The following is a 15950-nucleotide window of genomic DNA, read 5'->3' on the forward strand; positions in this document are numbered from 1 at the left end:
AACTTCTGTTTATCTAGAAATGCCCTAAATTCACCATCATATTTGAGAGACAGTTTTGCTGGGTATATAATTCTTGGCTGGCAATTTTTTTCCTTCAAGGTTTACATATGTCATCCCATTGCCTTCTTGCCTGCGTGGTTTCTGCTGAGTCAGAGTTTATTCTTATTGACTCTCCTTTGCAGGTGACTTTTCGTTTATCCCTAGCCACTCTTAAAATTCTCTCTTGTTTGGAACACTTCTACACTGCTGGGGGGAATGTCAAATGGTACAACCACTTTGGAAATTGATTTGGGGCTTCCTTAAAAAGCTGGAAATAAAACTACCATATGATCCAGCAATCCCACTCCTTGGAATATATCCTAGAGAAATAAGAGCCTTTACGCAAACAGATATATGCATGCCCATGTTTATTGCAGCACTGTTTACAATAGCAAAAAGATGGAAGCAACCAAGGTGTCCATCAATGGATGAATGGATAAATAAATTATGGTATATTCACACAATGGAATACTACACATCGATAAAGAACAGTGAGGAATCTGTGAAACATTTCCTAACATGGAGGAACCTGGAAGGCATTATGCTGAGTGAAATTAGTCAGTTGCAAAAGGACAAATATTGTATAAGACCACTATTATAAGAACTGGAGAAATAGTTTAAACTGAGAAGAAAACATTCTTTTGTGGTTACGAGAGGGGGGAGGGAGGGGGGTGGGAGGGGGCATTCACTTATTAGATAGTAGATAAGAACTACTTTATGTGAAGGGAAAGACAGCACACAGTACAGGGGAGGTCAGCACAATTGGACTAAACCAAAAGCAAAGAAGTTTCCTGAATAAACTGAATGCTTTGAAGGCAAGCGTAGCAGGGACAGGGGTCTGGGGACCATGGTTTCAGGGGACATCTAAGTCAATTGGCATAATACAATCTATTAAGAAAACATTCTGCATCCCACTTTGAAGAGTGGTGTCTGGGGTCTTAAATGCTAGCAAGCAGCCATCTAAGATGCATCAATTGGTCTCAACCCACCTGGATCAAAGGAGAATGAAGAATACCAAGGACACAAGGTGATTACAAGCCCAAGAGACAGAAAGGGCCACATGAACCAGTGACTACATCATCCTGAGACCAGAAGAGCTAGATGGTGCCCGGCTACAACAGATGACTGCCCTAACAGGGAACACAACAGAGAACCCCTGAGGGAGCAGGAGAGCAGTGGGATTCAGACCCCAAATTCTTGTGAAAAGACTTAATGGTCTGACTGAGACTAGAGGGACCCCAGCGGTCATGGCTCCCAGACCTTCTGTTGCCTCAGGACAGGAACCATTCCCGAAGCTAGCTCGTCAGACATGGATTGGACTGGACAATGGGTTGGAGAGGGATGCTGGTGAGGAGTGAGCTTCTTGGATCAGGTGGACACTTGAGACTATGTTGGCATCTCCTGCCTGGATGGGAGATGAGAGGGTGGAGGGGGTTAGAAGCTGGTGAAAAGGACACGAAAAGAGAGAGTGGAGGGAGAGAGCAGACTGTCTCATTAGGGGGAGAGTAATTGGGAGTGTGTAGCAAGGCATATATGGGTTTTTGTGTGAGAGACTGACTTGATTTGTAAACTTTCACTTAAAGCACAATAAATTTTTTTTTTTTTTTTTAATTCTCTCTATCTTTGGTTTTGGCAAGTTTGATTATAATATGTCGTGGTGACTTTCTTTTGGAATCTACGTTGTGTGGGGTTCCATGAGCTTCTTGGATAGATACCTTCCTATTTTTCACGATATCAGGGAAGTTTTCTGCCATCAAATCTTCAACAATTCTCTGTATTCTCTGTTATCCACCCCTGTTCTTGTACTCCAATCGCTTTTATTCCTCTTGATGGAGTCCCTCAGAATTGTTAGGGTTTCTTCATTTTTTTTAATTATTTTATCTGATTTTTCCTCAAATAAGTTGGTGTCAAGTGCGTTACCTTCAATCTCACTAATTCCAACTTCCATTGCCTCAATTCTGCTCCTACGACTTTTTATTGAGTTGTTTAATTCTGAAATTTTATTGTTAAACTTTTGGATTTCTGTTTGCTGTCTCTCTGCGGATTCTTGCAGCCTGTTAAATTTGTCATTGTGCTCTTGTATAACCTTCTTAAATTTATAAGCTTTGCTATTGCTTTGCTTTGGCTTGTTCTGCATTTTGCCTGATCTCTTGAAGAAAAAAAAAATTTTTTTTTTTGAAGAGTCCTGTATATTAGTCGTTTGAATCCGGTAATTCCAAGAATTTCTCTTCCTCCAGAAGATTTCTTGATTCTTTGTTTTGGTGGCTTCTGAAGCCAACACGGTCTGTCTGTTTATGTGATTTGATATTGACTGTTGTCTCTGAGCCATCAACAAGTTATTACATTCATTTATTTTACAGTTGCTTACTGCTTCCTAGCTTCTTGCTTTGTTTTGATATGCCCAAATAGGCTGGTCGTGTGAACTAGTTTGATTATTGGTATCTTTGAAGCTCTCCCGTCCTGTCTCCAGGTGGCTAGAGCTGTTACTACGTATGTGAGCCCAGGAGTTCGTTTACTTCTCTTGTGTGGCTTCAGCTCAGGTGTCCACATTGTTGGTCATCAAGTGTGTGGTGTAGGCTCTCATCTATAGTCCCAGATGAGCAGGGGTGATTGGAGTAGGCACAGGTATCTGGCTGCAGTAGGGGATCATGCACCAATCAAGGCAAGGGCCTGACTGCTATCCCTGAGTATCTGGGTGGAAGGTGTGAACCTATTCCTTACAGCACACGAGTAGGTGGATTTTGCAGCCAGACTATGGGCACCCAGTGCTGTTGGCTGTAAGTACTCAGAGTCACCATTTATTCTTGGACCCCTGTAGCAGTGGCCTGGTGGAGTGGGTGGAGCCACCAGTCCTCAGGTCCCTGATGTGGACAGGTGAGGACCGTGCTTAATGGGCAGGGCAGTGTCATATGTCGTGAATCTGCCACTCCCCCTTATAGCAGATACAGATGAAAACAGGCCTAGGTATATAACCTGCTATACTGTGCTAATGAGGGCCTATGCTGTTGAAATGGTTCCATACAAGTCTATGCAGGTGTGAAAGGCATTCCAAGTCCGTGGACCACTTATGTCTGTGCCTAGGCGAAGGAGCTGTGCCTGTCCTGGATTCCCGACTTAGGGGAAGTGGCAGATTATTTTTTCCTGATTGTTAATTTGTTCCCTCTCCAAAGATGGGAGAACGGCTCAGGACATGCAATGGATCCTACTTCCAGTTCTGGGTATTTAGCAATCACTGAAGCCAGACAGGGATCCAGAGCAGGGCAAGGAGGGGCCAAGTAAATGGGAAAGAGGTACTTCCCAAAAAGGGAAGTTTTTTTTTTGTTTTTTGTTTTTTTTAATCTATGCAGTAGGTTAGATGCTTATAGGTATCTTTTGCTGATTGAACACTGTTTCTTGCTGGTTCTGGAGGCTTGAGCAGACTCTCTGCCACTCAGTCTCTCCTAATGTGGAAAATGTGTCCTGTCCTAAGTGCCACTGCTTGCCTCACTGTGTGCCAGCCAATCTGGCCTGCAATAAGCTGGTGCTGGCCAGGTCAGGTCTGGCAACTCCTTGCTGCTTCTGAACCATCTCTCTCTTCCCCCTGCCACTCAGTCTGATTCCTCATCTTTGTTTTTGATGTTCAGGACTCCTAAATTGTCATATATAATTGAAGAACTTGGTTTTCAGGTCTTTGTTGTATGAGGGACAACAGGAAGCATCAGACTACTCTGCCATCTCGGCTCTGCCTCCTCCCTGAAAGATTTTTTAAGTGCTCATGGCAAGTGCAGATGTGGAGGAGGTGGGGACAGCTTCAGTACAAAACTCTAGTAGCAATTTGGAGAGGAGATTGGAGGAGGGGTGCTGCAGGGGGCAGGGGACCTCTCAAGACGGTCCTACCACAATCCAGGCATGAGATGGGGCCCTGGCCTGTCCACCAGCTATCGCTAATGGAGCAACACCCACATGCCTGTGCTTGATACAAATCCAAGTCTTGTCACAACCTGCAAGGTGGAAGTAGCACAGCCATTTTACAAATAAGGAACCGAGGTTTCCCAACTACTCTGCGGTAGATGTATTTTTCTGCATACACATTTCATAATCTTTCTGTCTCATGCTGTTCTCATGGACAGTGACAGCAGAGAAGGAAAGAAAAAGATAATTTTAAGAAGCATTTTTGAGGCAGAATTGATGAAATTTTATTAAATTTCATTGTGGAGGACAAGGGAGAAGATGAATTCAGTAAAGAAAACAAGTTCTCTAGTAATGCTGTTGGTTTGAAGAGTATAAATTTGGTTCTCCTAATTGAATACTCCCCCACGTGTCTGTCAGCTTGTTGTGCTGTGGGGGCTTGTGTGTTGCTGTTATGCTGGAAGCTATGCCACCAGTATGCAAAAACCAGTAGGGTCACTCATGGTGAACAGGTTTCAGACGACCTTCCAGACTAAGACAGACTAGGAAGAAGGACCCAGCTGTCTACTTCTGAAAAGAAGTAGCCAGTGAAAACATTATGAATAGGATCAGAACATTATCTGATATAGTGCCAGAAGATGAGCCCCTCAGGTTGGAAGAGAGTCAAAATACTACTGAGGAAGAGCTGCCTCCTCAAAGCAGAGTTGACCTTAATGACGTGGATGGAGTCAAGCTTTCAGGGCCTTCATTTGCTGACGAGGCACTACTCAAAATCAGAAGAAGCAGCTGCAAACATCTATTAATAATCAGAATGTGGAATATACGAAGTATGAATCTAGGAAAATTGGAAATCTTCAAAAATGAAGTGGAACAGATAAAGATTGATATCTAGGCATTAGTGAGCCGAAAGGGACTGGTATTGGTCATTTTGAATTGGGCAATCATATGATCTACTATGCCTGGAATGACAACTTGAAGAGGATTGGCATTGCATTCATCACCAGAAAGAATTTTTCAAGATCTATACCAAAGTACAATGCTGCTAGTGATAGGATAATATAATATCCACACATCTACAAAGAAGACCAGTTAATATGACAATTATTCAAATTTCTGCACCAACCACTCAGGCCAAAGATAAAGAAATTGAAGATTTTTATCAGCTTCTGCAGTCTAAAATTGATAGAACATGCAATCAGGATGCAGTGATAATTAATGATGATTGGAATGCAAAAGTCAGAAACAAAGATCAGTAGTTGGAAAGTATGGCCTTGGTGACAGAAACGATGCCAGAGATCACATGATTGAATTTTGCAAGACCAACTTCTTCATTGCAAATACCATTTTTCACCAACATAAATGGCGACTATACACGTGCACCTCACCAGATGAAATGTATAGGAATCAAATCAACTACATCTGTGGAAGGAGATGGTGGAAAAGATCATTATCACCAGTCAGAACAAGGCCAGGGGCTGGCGTGGATCAGACAACCAATTACTCACATGCAAATTCAACTTTAAACTGTAGAAAATTAGAACAAGTCCATGAGAGCCAAAGTATTACCTTCAGTATATCCCACCTGAATTTAGAAACCATCTCAAAAATAGATTTGACACACTGAACACTAGTGACCTAAGATCAGATGATTTATGGAATAACATCAAGCACATCATACATGAAGAGAGCAAGAGGTCATTAAAAAGATAGGAGAGAAAGAAAAGACCTAAATGGATGACAGAAGAGACTCTGAAACTTGCTCTTAAACATCGAGTAGCTAAAGCAAAAGGAAAAAATGATCAAGTAAAAGAGCTGAACAGAAGTTTTCAAAAGGGTGACTTGAGAAGACAAAGTAAAATATTACGATGACATGTGCAAAGACATGGAGTTAGAAAACCAAAAGAGAAGAACAAGCTCAGCATTTCTCAAGCTGACAGAATTGAAGAAAAAATTTAAGCCTTGAGTTGCAATACTGAAGGATTCTATGAGGAAAATATTAAACGACACAGGAAGCATCAAAAGAAGATGGAAGGAATACACAGTCACTATACCAAAAAGAATTGGTCAAGGTTCAACCATTTCAGGAGGTAACATATGATCAAGACCTGATGGTACTGAAGGAAGAAGTCCAAGCTGCACTGCAATGAAGGCATTGGCGAAAAACAAGACTCCAGGAATTGATGGAATACCAGTTGAGATGTTTCAACAAATGGGTGCAGTGCTGGAAGTGCTCACTCATCTATGCCAAGAAATTTGGAAGAGAGCTACCTGGTCAACTGACTGAAAGAGATCCTTATTTGTACCCATTCCGGAGAAAGGTGATCCAACCGAATGTGGAAATAATCAAACAATATCAATATCACCTGCAAGCAAATTTCTCTGAATATCATTCAAAGTGGCTGCAGCAGTGTATCTACAGGCAACTGCCAGAAATTCAAGTTAGATTTAGAAGAGGATGTGGAACCAAGGATATCACTGCTGATGTTAGAAGGATCCTGGCTGAAAGCAGAGAATACCGGGAAGATGTTTACCTGTGTTTTATTGAATATGCAAAGGCATTTAACTGTGTGGATCATAATGAATTATGGATAACATTGTGGAGAATGAGAATTCCGGAACACTTAAGTGTGTTCATGAAGAATCTGTACATAGATCAAGAGGCAGTGTTTTGAACAGAACAAGGGGATACTGCTTGGTTTAAAGTCAGGAAAGGTGTGCGTCAGGGTCGTATCCTTTCACCATACCTATTTAATCTCTATGCTGAGCAAATTATTTGAGAAGCTGGACTATATGAAGAAGAATGGGGCATCAGGATTGGAGGAAGAGTCATTAACAACCTGCTTATGCAGATGACACAACCTTGCTTGCTGGAAGTGAACATGACTTGAAGCACTTACTGATGAAGATCAAAGACCACAGCCTTCAGTATGAATAACACCTCAACATAAAGAAAACAAAAATCCTCACAACTGGACCAATAAGCAACATCATGATAAATGGGGAAAAGATTGAGGTTGTCGAGGATTTCATTTTACTTGGATCCACAATCAACACCCATGGAAGCAGCAGTCAAGAAATCAAAAGATGCATTGCATTGGGCAAATCTGCTGCAAAAGACCTATTTAAAGTGTTGAAAAGCAAAGATGTCACCTTGAGGACTGAGGTGCACCTAACCCAAGCCATGATGTTTTCAATCACCTCATATACATGTGAAACCTGGACAGTGAATAAGGAAGGCTGAAGAAGAATTGATGCCTTTGGACTATAGTGTTGGTGAAGAATATTGAATACACCATGGACTGCCAAAAAAATGAACAGATCTGTCTTGGAAGAAGTACAGCCAGGATGCTCCTTAGAAGCAAGGATGGCAAAACTACGTCTCACATACTTTGGACATGTTATCAGGAGGAATCAGTCCCTGGAGGAGGACATCATGCTTGGTAAAGTAGAGGGCCAGCGAAAAAGAGGAGGACCCTCAACAGATGGATTGACACAGTGGCTGCAACAATGGGCTCAAACATAGCAACTATTGTGAGGATGGTGCAGGACCAGGCAGTGTTTCCTTCTGTTGTGCATAGGGTCACTATGAGTAGGAACTGACTTGATGGCACCTAACAACAACAATTGAATGCTGTATTAGCTTCCTATTGCTGCAGTAACAAATTACCACAAACTCAGTGGCTTAAAACAACATAAATTTATTGTATTACATTTTCGAAGGTCTTTTGTTTATTCGCTTATTTATTGATTTGCCATCCCGTCAATTCTGACTCATGGAAACCCTGTGTGTCAGAATAGAACTATGTTCTATAGGATTTACAATGGCTGATTTTTTGGAAGTAGATCTCCAGGTCTTTCTTCCAAGGTGCCTCTGGGTGGACTCGAACCACCAACTTTTTGTTTAGCAGCTTAGCACGTTAACCATTTACATCACCCAGGGTCTCCAAAATGGTTTCACTGGGCTAAAACCAAGGTATCAGCAGGGCTGTATTCCTTCTGGGGGCTCTAAGGGGGGATTTATCAGGGCTTTTTTTAACTAGTTTGTTCCAGTTCAAACCCCTGCTGATAATTTGCACTTCCACCCCAGACATACCGATCAGAGCCTATAGTTTAACAAGATCCTCAGGTGATTCTTACGTATAATAAATTTTGAGAACCACTGCTCTGCTAGTTCTTCTCAGAACTGGTCCCTAGCCAGCAGCATTAGCATCACCTCGGAACACGTTAAACCAAAAACCAAACCAAATCCACTGCCATTGAATTGATTCTGACTCATGGTGACCCCATACAGTCTCCCGGGTTTCCAAGGCTGTAAATCTGCACAGAAGCAGACTGCCACATCTTTCTTCCACAGAGCCACTGGTGGTTTCAAACTGTCAACCTTTCAGTTAGCAGCGGATCGCTTTAAGCACTGCACCACCAGGGCTCCTTTCTGGGAACTTGTAAGAAATTCAAATTCTCGGCAGGGGTTCGAACTGGAATTAATTGGTTCAAAGTCCTGGAATTTATTTCCTTGCCTTTTCCAGCTTCTAGAGGCCACCTGTATTCCTTGGCTCATGGCCCCATCCTCCATCTTCAAAGCCAACGGCATAACATCTTCAGACCTCTCTCTGACTCTGACACGCACTCTCCTACCTCCCTCTTTCACTTATAAAGACCCTCATGATTACAATGGACCCACTGGATAATCCAGGATAAGCTCCCCATCTCAAGATCCTTCACTTAATCACATCTACAAACTCCCTTTTGCCATGAAAAGTACATATTCATAGGTTCTGGGGATTAGGAGTAGACATCTTTGGCGGGGGGAGGAACGTTATCCTACTGACTACAAATGCCAACCTCAGTTAAACTAAAGTGGCTCAGGGAGAAGGTAACAATGAGTGAGGAGGCAGCATGTGGATGGTGTAATGGTCCTAACTTCCTCGCCCTGCAGAGATGTCGTCCTGTCCCTGAGACTCTGAGGCTATGTATGTCAAGAGAGGCTTCCACCATGACCCTCCGCCCCTTTGTTCACTTCCATGTGGTGAAGGTACATGTGGTCATCACCGAGGAAAAAGCATATCTCAAAAGGATCAGCTTAACAGGAATCAGCCAATTTAACAAGATACGCATTCAATTTATACTCATCTCTAACCTGCTCAACTTACATTAGGCCTTTAATGTCCTGCCTGCATGAACGTCCACTAGAGGGGAAGTACTGGAGAAGAAAAATAGGTTCAGCATGGGGGAGGCAGTAAGCTTAGTTTTGTAATTATGGAATTCTAGGTAGAGACATCCATTGTACATTTGTAAATGGTGGGCTAAAGTTAAGGGGAGAAGTTGGGCTGCATGTAGATTTGAGAGTCATCGGTATATAGGTAATACTTGGGGCCATGGTAATAGAGGGAAATAATCAGAGGGGCACATGGAGTGAGGCAAGATGAAGGCTAGAGAACCCTGGAGCACCCCTTGGTGTGCAGGAGCCAACCCGTACTGCCTTGTATCAGCTCTTACTGGCTCACAAGAGCTGATTATGGACACCTCTTTCCAGTTCTGCATCCAACATCCTGTTGACTACCTGAAATCAGCCACAGTGGGACTATTTACGTCACGGGAAGCGACAAATGCGCAAACCAGGACTTTTTCCCCCCGGACAGCTAAGTTGCTAAATATTGACCAACATGCCACTGGTTACACTAAGATCTAATGAGAGGGGAAGAGAAGAGGAACCAGCAGAGGCCTCAGGGAGAGGAGGCAGAGAAGAAGGAGGAGAGCAGATGAGAAGGGGCTTGAAAGGACAAGGAAGGAGAGAGGATTGAGGAGTCAGATGTGCTAGGCGGTAGCTGGGAAGGCTATTCAGTCCCCAGGCATTGGCCTGGGGTCCCATGAACCCCATGGGGCTCCTTGGCCAGCCTGGCTCAGAGCGAAGTAGCTGTATTTTGGAATTCTCTTTTCCAGGTTGCTTCTCCCTCCAAGGTCCAGAGTCAGTGAGCGGTTCAGAGGAGGGCTCGGTGACTGTGCAGTGCCACTATGACACAGGGTGGGAGACCCACAGAAAGTGGTGGTGCCAAGGGAAAATCTGGAATTTCTGCAAGATCCTCATTCAAAGTAGAGGATCAGAGCAAGAAGTGAAGAAAGACCGAATGTCTATCAGGGACAATCACAGGAACCGCTCCTTCACGGTGACCATGGAGAAGCTCAGCAGAGAGGATGCCGACACGTACTGGTGTGGGATTGAGAAAAAAGGATCTGACCTTGGAGTCCAAGTTAAAGTGACCGTTGGCCCAGGTAGGTACTTTCTTATCTGGCAGGGCAGGGGTGGTGTTATCAGCCGCTCATGAACCTCCAGTCTGAAGCCAATAATCTGTGACTAACTTTGCCTGTGTCTAGCGAAAACAGTTCTGACCACTCCAACGAACCTGTCTTCCAAACCATTAGCCATGTCTTCCACCTTCTACGTCAGGTGAGTCCCTGCAGTTCTGTCTCCTGATTCTATCTGGGGCTCCTCCTATAGGGAAGTCAAGGCTGGGGACCCCTTCTGTCACTGTATCAGTTTTCTAATACGGGTTGCTGTAACAAAGTACCACAAATTCGGTGGCTTATAAGCACAGAAGTGAATTGTCTCACAGTTCTGGAAGCCAGGAGTCTGAAATCAGGATGTTGGCCAAGTGGATTCCTCCTGAGGAAGAATCTGTTCCATGCCTCTCTCCTACCTTCTGGTGATGGCTGGCAATCCTTGGCGACCCTTGGCTTGTAGATGTGTCACTTCAAACTCTGCCTCCATCTTCACATCGCTGTCTTCCTTCCATCTCTTTTCTCTCTATGTCTCTTCTCCTCTTTTATAAGGACACCACTTAGATTGGGATCCACCCTGCTCCAGTATGACCTCATGTTAACTGGTAACATCTCCAAAGACCCTATTTCCTAACAAGGTCATGCTCACAGGTACCAGAGGTTAGGACTTCAACATATCTTTTTGGGGGACACAATCCTATCCATAAAACCCTGTGCTATGGCCTGATATCAGGTGCATATCCCCATTGGAGCCTGGTATAGCCCAAGTCAAAGCCCCGAGCCAACCCTCTGTCTTTTCCGAGCCCATCCTCTGTCTCATCCGGCCCCTTATTACTCCTCATCCACTGTCTTCCCATTTGAGCCCTCAACAGAATCATTCACCCATTCAATCACCCAACAAAAAGGCTTGATGACCTAGCTGTTGCCAGGGGGAGATAAGACACAAATCTCCAAGAGGCAAGGCAGCAACTGCCACATGGCAAGGAAAATTAGTTAACCTTGGTGGTCGAGGCAAGTGACCTGGAGCTAACATTAGCAGGAAGAGCAAAAGCACAGAGACAGGAAAACATAGCCCATATTTGGAGGGTTCCAGGTACTTAGGAAGAAACCCTGGTGGCTTAGTGGTTAAGAGCTATGGCTGCTAAAAGGTCGGCAGTTCGAATTCACCAGACATTCCTTGGAAACTCTATGGGGTAGTTCTACTCTGTCCTCCAGGGTGCTATAAGTCGGAATCAACTCAACAGCAATGGGTTTTTGATTTGAGGTGCTTAGGAGCCCTGCTGGTGCAGTGGTTAAAGTGATGGACTGCTAACTGAAGGTCAGTGGTTCAAAACCACCAGCTGCTCTGTGGGAGAAAGATGTGGCAGCCTGCTTCCGTAGAGATTCACAGCCTTGGAAACCCCATGGGATCACCATGAGTCAGAATCGACTCAACGGCAGTGGGCTTTAGGTTCTTATAAGGAGGCCCTGGTGGTGCAGTGGTTAAAATGCTCGGGTGCTAACTGAAAGGTCAGTGGTTCAAACCCATCAGTTGCTCTGCAGGAGGCAGATGTGGCAGTCTGCTTCAGTAAAGATTACAGCCTTGGAAACCCTGTGGACCAGTTCTACTCTGTCCTATTGGTTTGTTATGAGTCAGAATTTACTTAACAGCAATGGGCTTAGATGCTTCTGTTGGAGTCCCTGGATGGTGAAAACAGTTAACACACTTGGCTGCTAACCAAAAGGTTGGAAGTTCATGTCCACGCAGGGGTGCCTCAGAAGAAAGGCCTGGCAATTTACTGACAAAAAATCAGACATTGAAAATCTTATGGAGTGCGATTCTGTTCTCACACCCGTGGGGTTGCCACGAGTTGAAGTCGACTTGATGGCAGCTGATTTTCAGTGTTTCTGTTGAGCTGAAATGTACTTTGGCCAAACAGGAGTCCCAGAGGTGAAATCAGAAAAAAAGGTGGGCCAGTACAAAACCAGCTGAGGTTACTATCTGAGGATCTGAGCAGGTTATGGTGATCTGTGGTGGTCTCCCGAGTGGGGCTGCTATGCCCAGAGTTCCAGGCTGAGTGGGGTAACGGCTCCACAGTGTTGGGGCATAGGGAGTGAGGGGTCTGGGGGAATCAAGGCCTCAGCCCAGGGTTCCAGGGTGAACAGGGTGATGGCTCCACAGCATTGGGGCATAGGGAGTGAGGGGCCGGGGGAATCGAGGGCCTCCAGCTCTGGCTCTGACCCTTTGTACCTCTCACAGGACCCACTACTTGCTCCTGGTATTTGTGAAGGTGCCCATCCTGCTCCTCTTGCTTGGTGCTGTCCTCTGGTTGAAGGGGTCTCGGAGGGTCCTGGGAAGCAATGGGGTCAGCCTGACTGCGAGGACTTGTCCAGTGAAACTCTGACCAAAGACACAGCTCCTTATATGAACGAGCAGAGCCTCCTGACCCCGGACCCGATTTCCAGATTAGACACGGGCACCTGGGGAAGAAACAGTCCCTGAGTGCTAGGGATGCCATGACTGAGGCTGGGGGCCTGGGCCTCTGCCCTGGCCTCGGGGGCTGACCAGGTACTCTCCCTGTTCTACACAGCTCTGGGCACAGCTGGGGACCCTCCTGAGGCGTCATGGAGTACCAGCACCTTATTCCCATGCCTTCCAGTAGCAAACACCCCATCCCACCAGAGTGGGCAGGGCTCGTGTCAAGCTATGGGTGGACAGCTGTGTCCCCAATGCTGCAACAACTCCTTTGCGGAGCCTGGGACTGAAGCACAGAGAGAAGCAGCAGCTGTGTGCGAGAGAAGCAAAGATGGAGACCTGCCAAGAGCTTGCTTTCGGACATTTCTGAGACAAGCTTGATGCCACATTTTCTTAAGTTGGCCAAGCTGGGCTTTGATGACCTGTGTCCTCAAGATCCCTGACTGAAGTGCACATTCCCTAAGGGGGCGATTTGTGGTGAGCTCCTAGTTCAGGGGCCTGAGCAGTTTGGATGCCCTCTGCCCAGGGAGGGCACTTGCCCTGAGTCCGCAGAGCTGAGGAGAAATGGGAACCTACCTGGGCCCAGCCCCAGTGCCCAGCTTCATCCTTCTTCCTCCTCCTCTGCCCTGCCTCCCAGGGTCCCTGTCCTCCCACCCCTGCTCATGGGCTGGGACTTCCAGGGGTTGCAGTTTGGAAGTCTAGCCCTTCAGACGTCTCCTCAGGACAACTGTTCAGGCCATCTCCTGTGGCCAGGACTGGATTACCCAATAACCAAGGTACGCATGGGCCCAGCTGCTCCTTCCCACCAATCTGCAGAGCACAGTTTCACCTGTCCCTCACCACAGCAACGATGTGGTGAAACCCGTGTGAAACTGCTCACCATAGACTAGCCAGCCCATGTGTACCTTGATTGATGCAAGCCGGTGCATACAGTGCTTGCTGGTTAATCTGCCCCTGTGGCTGTGGGGCTGTTAAACTTCAAGACACTACCTCAAGGTGGAGGGGGCGTGGTGTTTAAAACTGCCTGAGAGGAATAATATTGTCTATTTTAAATAATGTTGTTTAAGTCTCATTGTTAATTAAAACCAAACGTCTGTTAAGGGCAAAGGAGAAACTTGGAAATACATGGTGGTGACAGTTACCCAGCTGAATTGTACATGTAAAAACCATTGACATGGCAAATGTTTTGTTTTATATATATTTACCATAATTAAAAAAAAAATTCCAGAAAGAAAAATTCCAAAATACCAGAGTTACTGGTCTGACAGAGACTGGAGGAATCCCAGAGACATGGCCCATGGACACCTTTCTAATTCAGAACCGAAGTCACTCCTGAAGTCCACCTTTCAGCCAAAGATTAGACAGGCCTAGAAAACAAACAACACACATGAAGAACGTGTTTCTTAGGTCAATCAAGTATATGAGACCAAATGGGAAACAGCTGCCCAAAAGCGAAGACAAGAAGGCAGAAAGGGATGAGAAAACTGGACAACTAGGCATGTAGGAACCCAGGGTGGAAGGGGAAAGGGGGAGAGTGCTGACACATTGTGGGGATTCCAACCAATGTCACAAAACAATTTGCGTATAAATTTTTGAAAAAGGAACTAATTTGCGCTGTAAACTTTTACGTAAAACACAGTAAAAAAAAAAAAAAAAAAAAGGGAAACGTTTCTCTTTTTAATACCTCATACACAACAATAACATGCTTGCATTTATTTACTTTGTGCCTTGTGGGTTCCCTCACAGCAAAAGGATCTTCACCTCATGTGAGGAGAAACAGTACAATCTGAGAAGTGCACCTGCTACACACTCACACTCTCGCTCTGTCACACACGCACACATACGTACATACACATTTGGAATGTCTCCCTTTGAACACCCATGATATTGTATCCACCCTTCCATCTGTCCTAGTGGGTGGGCCCTGGTTCTGAGCAAGGGATAAAGGAGAGGGGAGTCTTCCAGTTCCCAGCATAATACCTGTAATCTCCCCTCCCCTCCCCACTGGGACTCTATAATCCCATCTCATTTAAGGGCCTCCCACCATCGTCCTTCAGCCAATGAGAAACTTTCTCCCATTTTGAATTTAGTTTAGGGCTCTGGCCAATGATGGGCCTGAATATTCCATAAAAAAAAAAACCCAACCCTGTTGCCTTCAAGTCGACTGACTCGGACTCATAGTGACCCTACAGGACAGAGTAGAACTGTCCCGTAGAGTTTCCAAGTAGCTGCTGGTGGATTCGAACTGCCGACTTTTTGGTTAGCAGCCAAGCTCTTAACCATTATGCCACCAGGGCTCCAAACATTTCATTGAAAAAAAAAACCAAACTCAGTGCCGTCAACTCCAACTCATAGCGACCCTGTAGGACAGAGTAGAACTGCCCCATAGAGTTTCCGAGGAGCGCCTGGTGGATTCGAACTGCCTACCCTTTGATTAGCAGCGGTAGCACTTAACCACTACACCACCAGGGCTCCAAACTTTCCACACTGCTCAGAAAATATAGAGCTTGAGCCAAACTAAGACACTTTGAGTCACCCAACTAGGGACCAAGGCCCACCACCCACCAGCTCCAAAGCCCTTTCCACTGTGACCCATTCCCTGGCTGCGGCACCAGAAGATCAATCCAGACTCAGGGGTGACACCACAGCTCTGTAGAGGGAAAGTCAGAGTCTGTATGCTCCACTCACTGGGCTCAACTGAGTGAGGGGCCATTGACAGCAGCCAGCCCAGCGCAAATACTTTTCCCACAGTTTCCTACAGTTCCTATTCGATAACTCCCCTGTCTTCTTTGGGGACAGTGTGGCTGGGTTGTTACTTTCCTGACTCCATCAAACAGAACCCACTAGAGTGGACATTTTGAGAAGTCCGACTACAGGCCTGACTATAGGCAATTACAAAGGCTTTGCCTGACAGGCCTCAGGGGGAAGTTGCTCTCCCCATCCAGACTTGGTGCACGGCCAATGCATTAACGTCTCTGAAGGGGGTTGCAGTCAAGGACTCAGGCCCCCTGGCTGGCCATGCTCTTTTCCCATATCTGTACTCCTTGCCCCAGGACCTCCATATTGAGGCCTCTTTATAGGGACCTTCAACAGGCTTTCCTCAGGTACGTCTGCTGAAACCTCCTTATCAGGGAAAAGGGGAAAAATCTTGAAGACACTTTTCTCCACTCTGACGTGATACTCAGTACTTTCCACTCCTAGCTCTCCCCACCCTGACATCGGCTCCTGCAGGAATCTTTTGTTCAGAGCTCCATAGGTAGTGAAGCAGAGGCACCATTCCTGGGAAATATGG

At 45.6% G+C, this 15950-nt stretch overlaps 1 protein-coding gene across 6 annotated transcripts in view; it reads left to right on the forward strand.

Annotated features, from left to right (window-relative positions):
- CD300LB (CD300 molecule like family member b) overlaps positions 1-15950 on the forward strand; it is a 28353-nt gene that overhangs the window by 4946 nt on the left and 7457 nt on the right. Inside the window, exons 2-4 of one of the 6 annotated variants that reach the window (XM_064270803.1) lie at positions 8864-8959; positions 9461-10197; positions 12774-14342. In XM_064270803.1, the coding sequence (XP_064126873.1) occupies positions 9795-10197; positions 12774-13039 (669 nt within the window). In that variant the 5' untranslated portion in view covers positions 8864-8959; positions 9461-9794 and the 3' untranslated portion in view covers positions 13040-14342. Of the gene's footprint in view, positions 1-8863; positions 8960-9460; positions 10198-10299; positions 10373-12442; positions 14343-15950 lie in introns of those variants that run through there. The other 5 variants (XM_064270808.1, XM_064270807.1, XM_064270804.1 and 2 more) reach the window with 5 other exon arrangements.

This window comes from Loxodonta africana, chromosome 18 (genome assembly GCF_030014295.1).
Source record: "Loxodonta africana isolate mLoxAfr1 chromosome 18, mLoxAfr1.hap2, whole genome shotgun sequence".
NCBI lineage: Eukaryota > Metazoa > Chordata > Mammalia > Proboscidea > Elephantidae > Loxodonta > Loxodonta africana.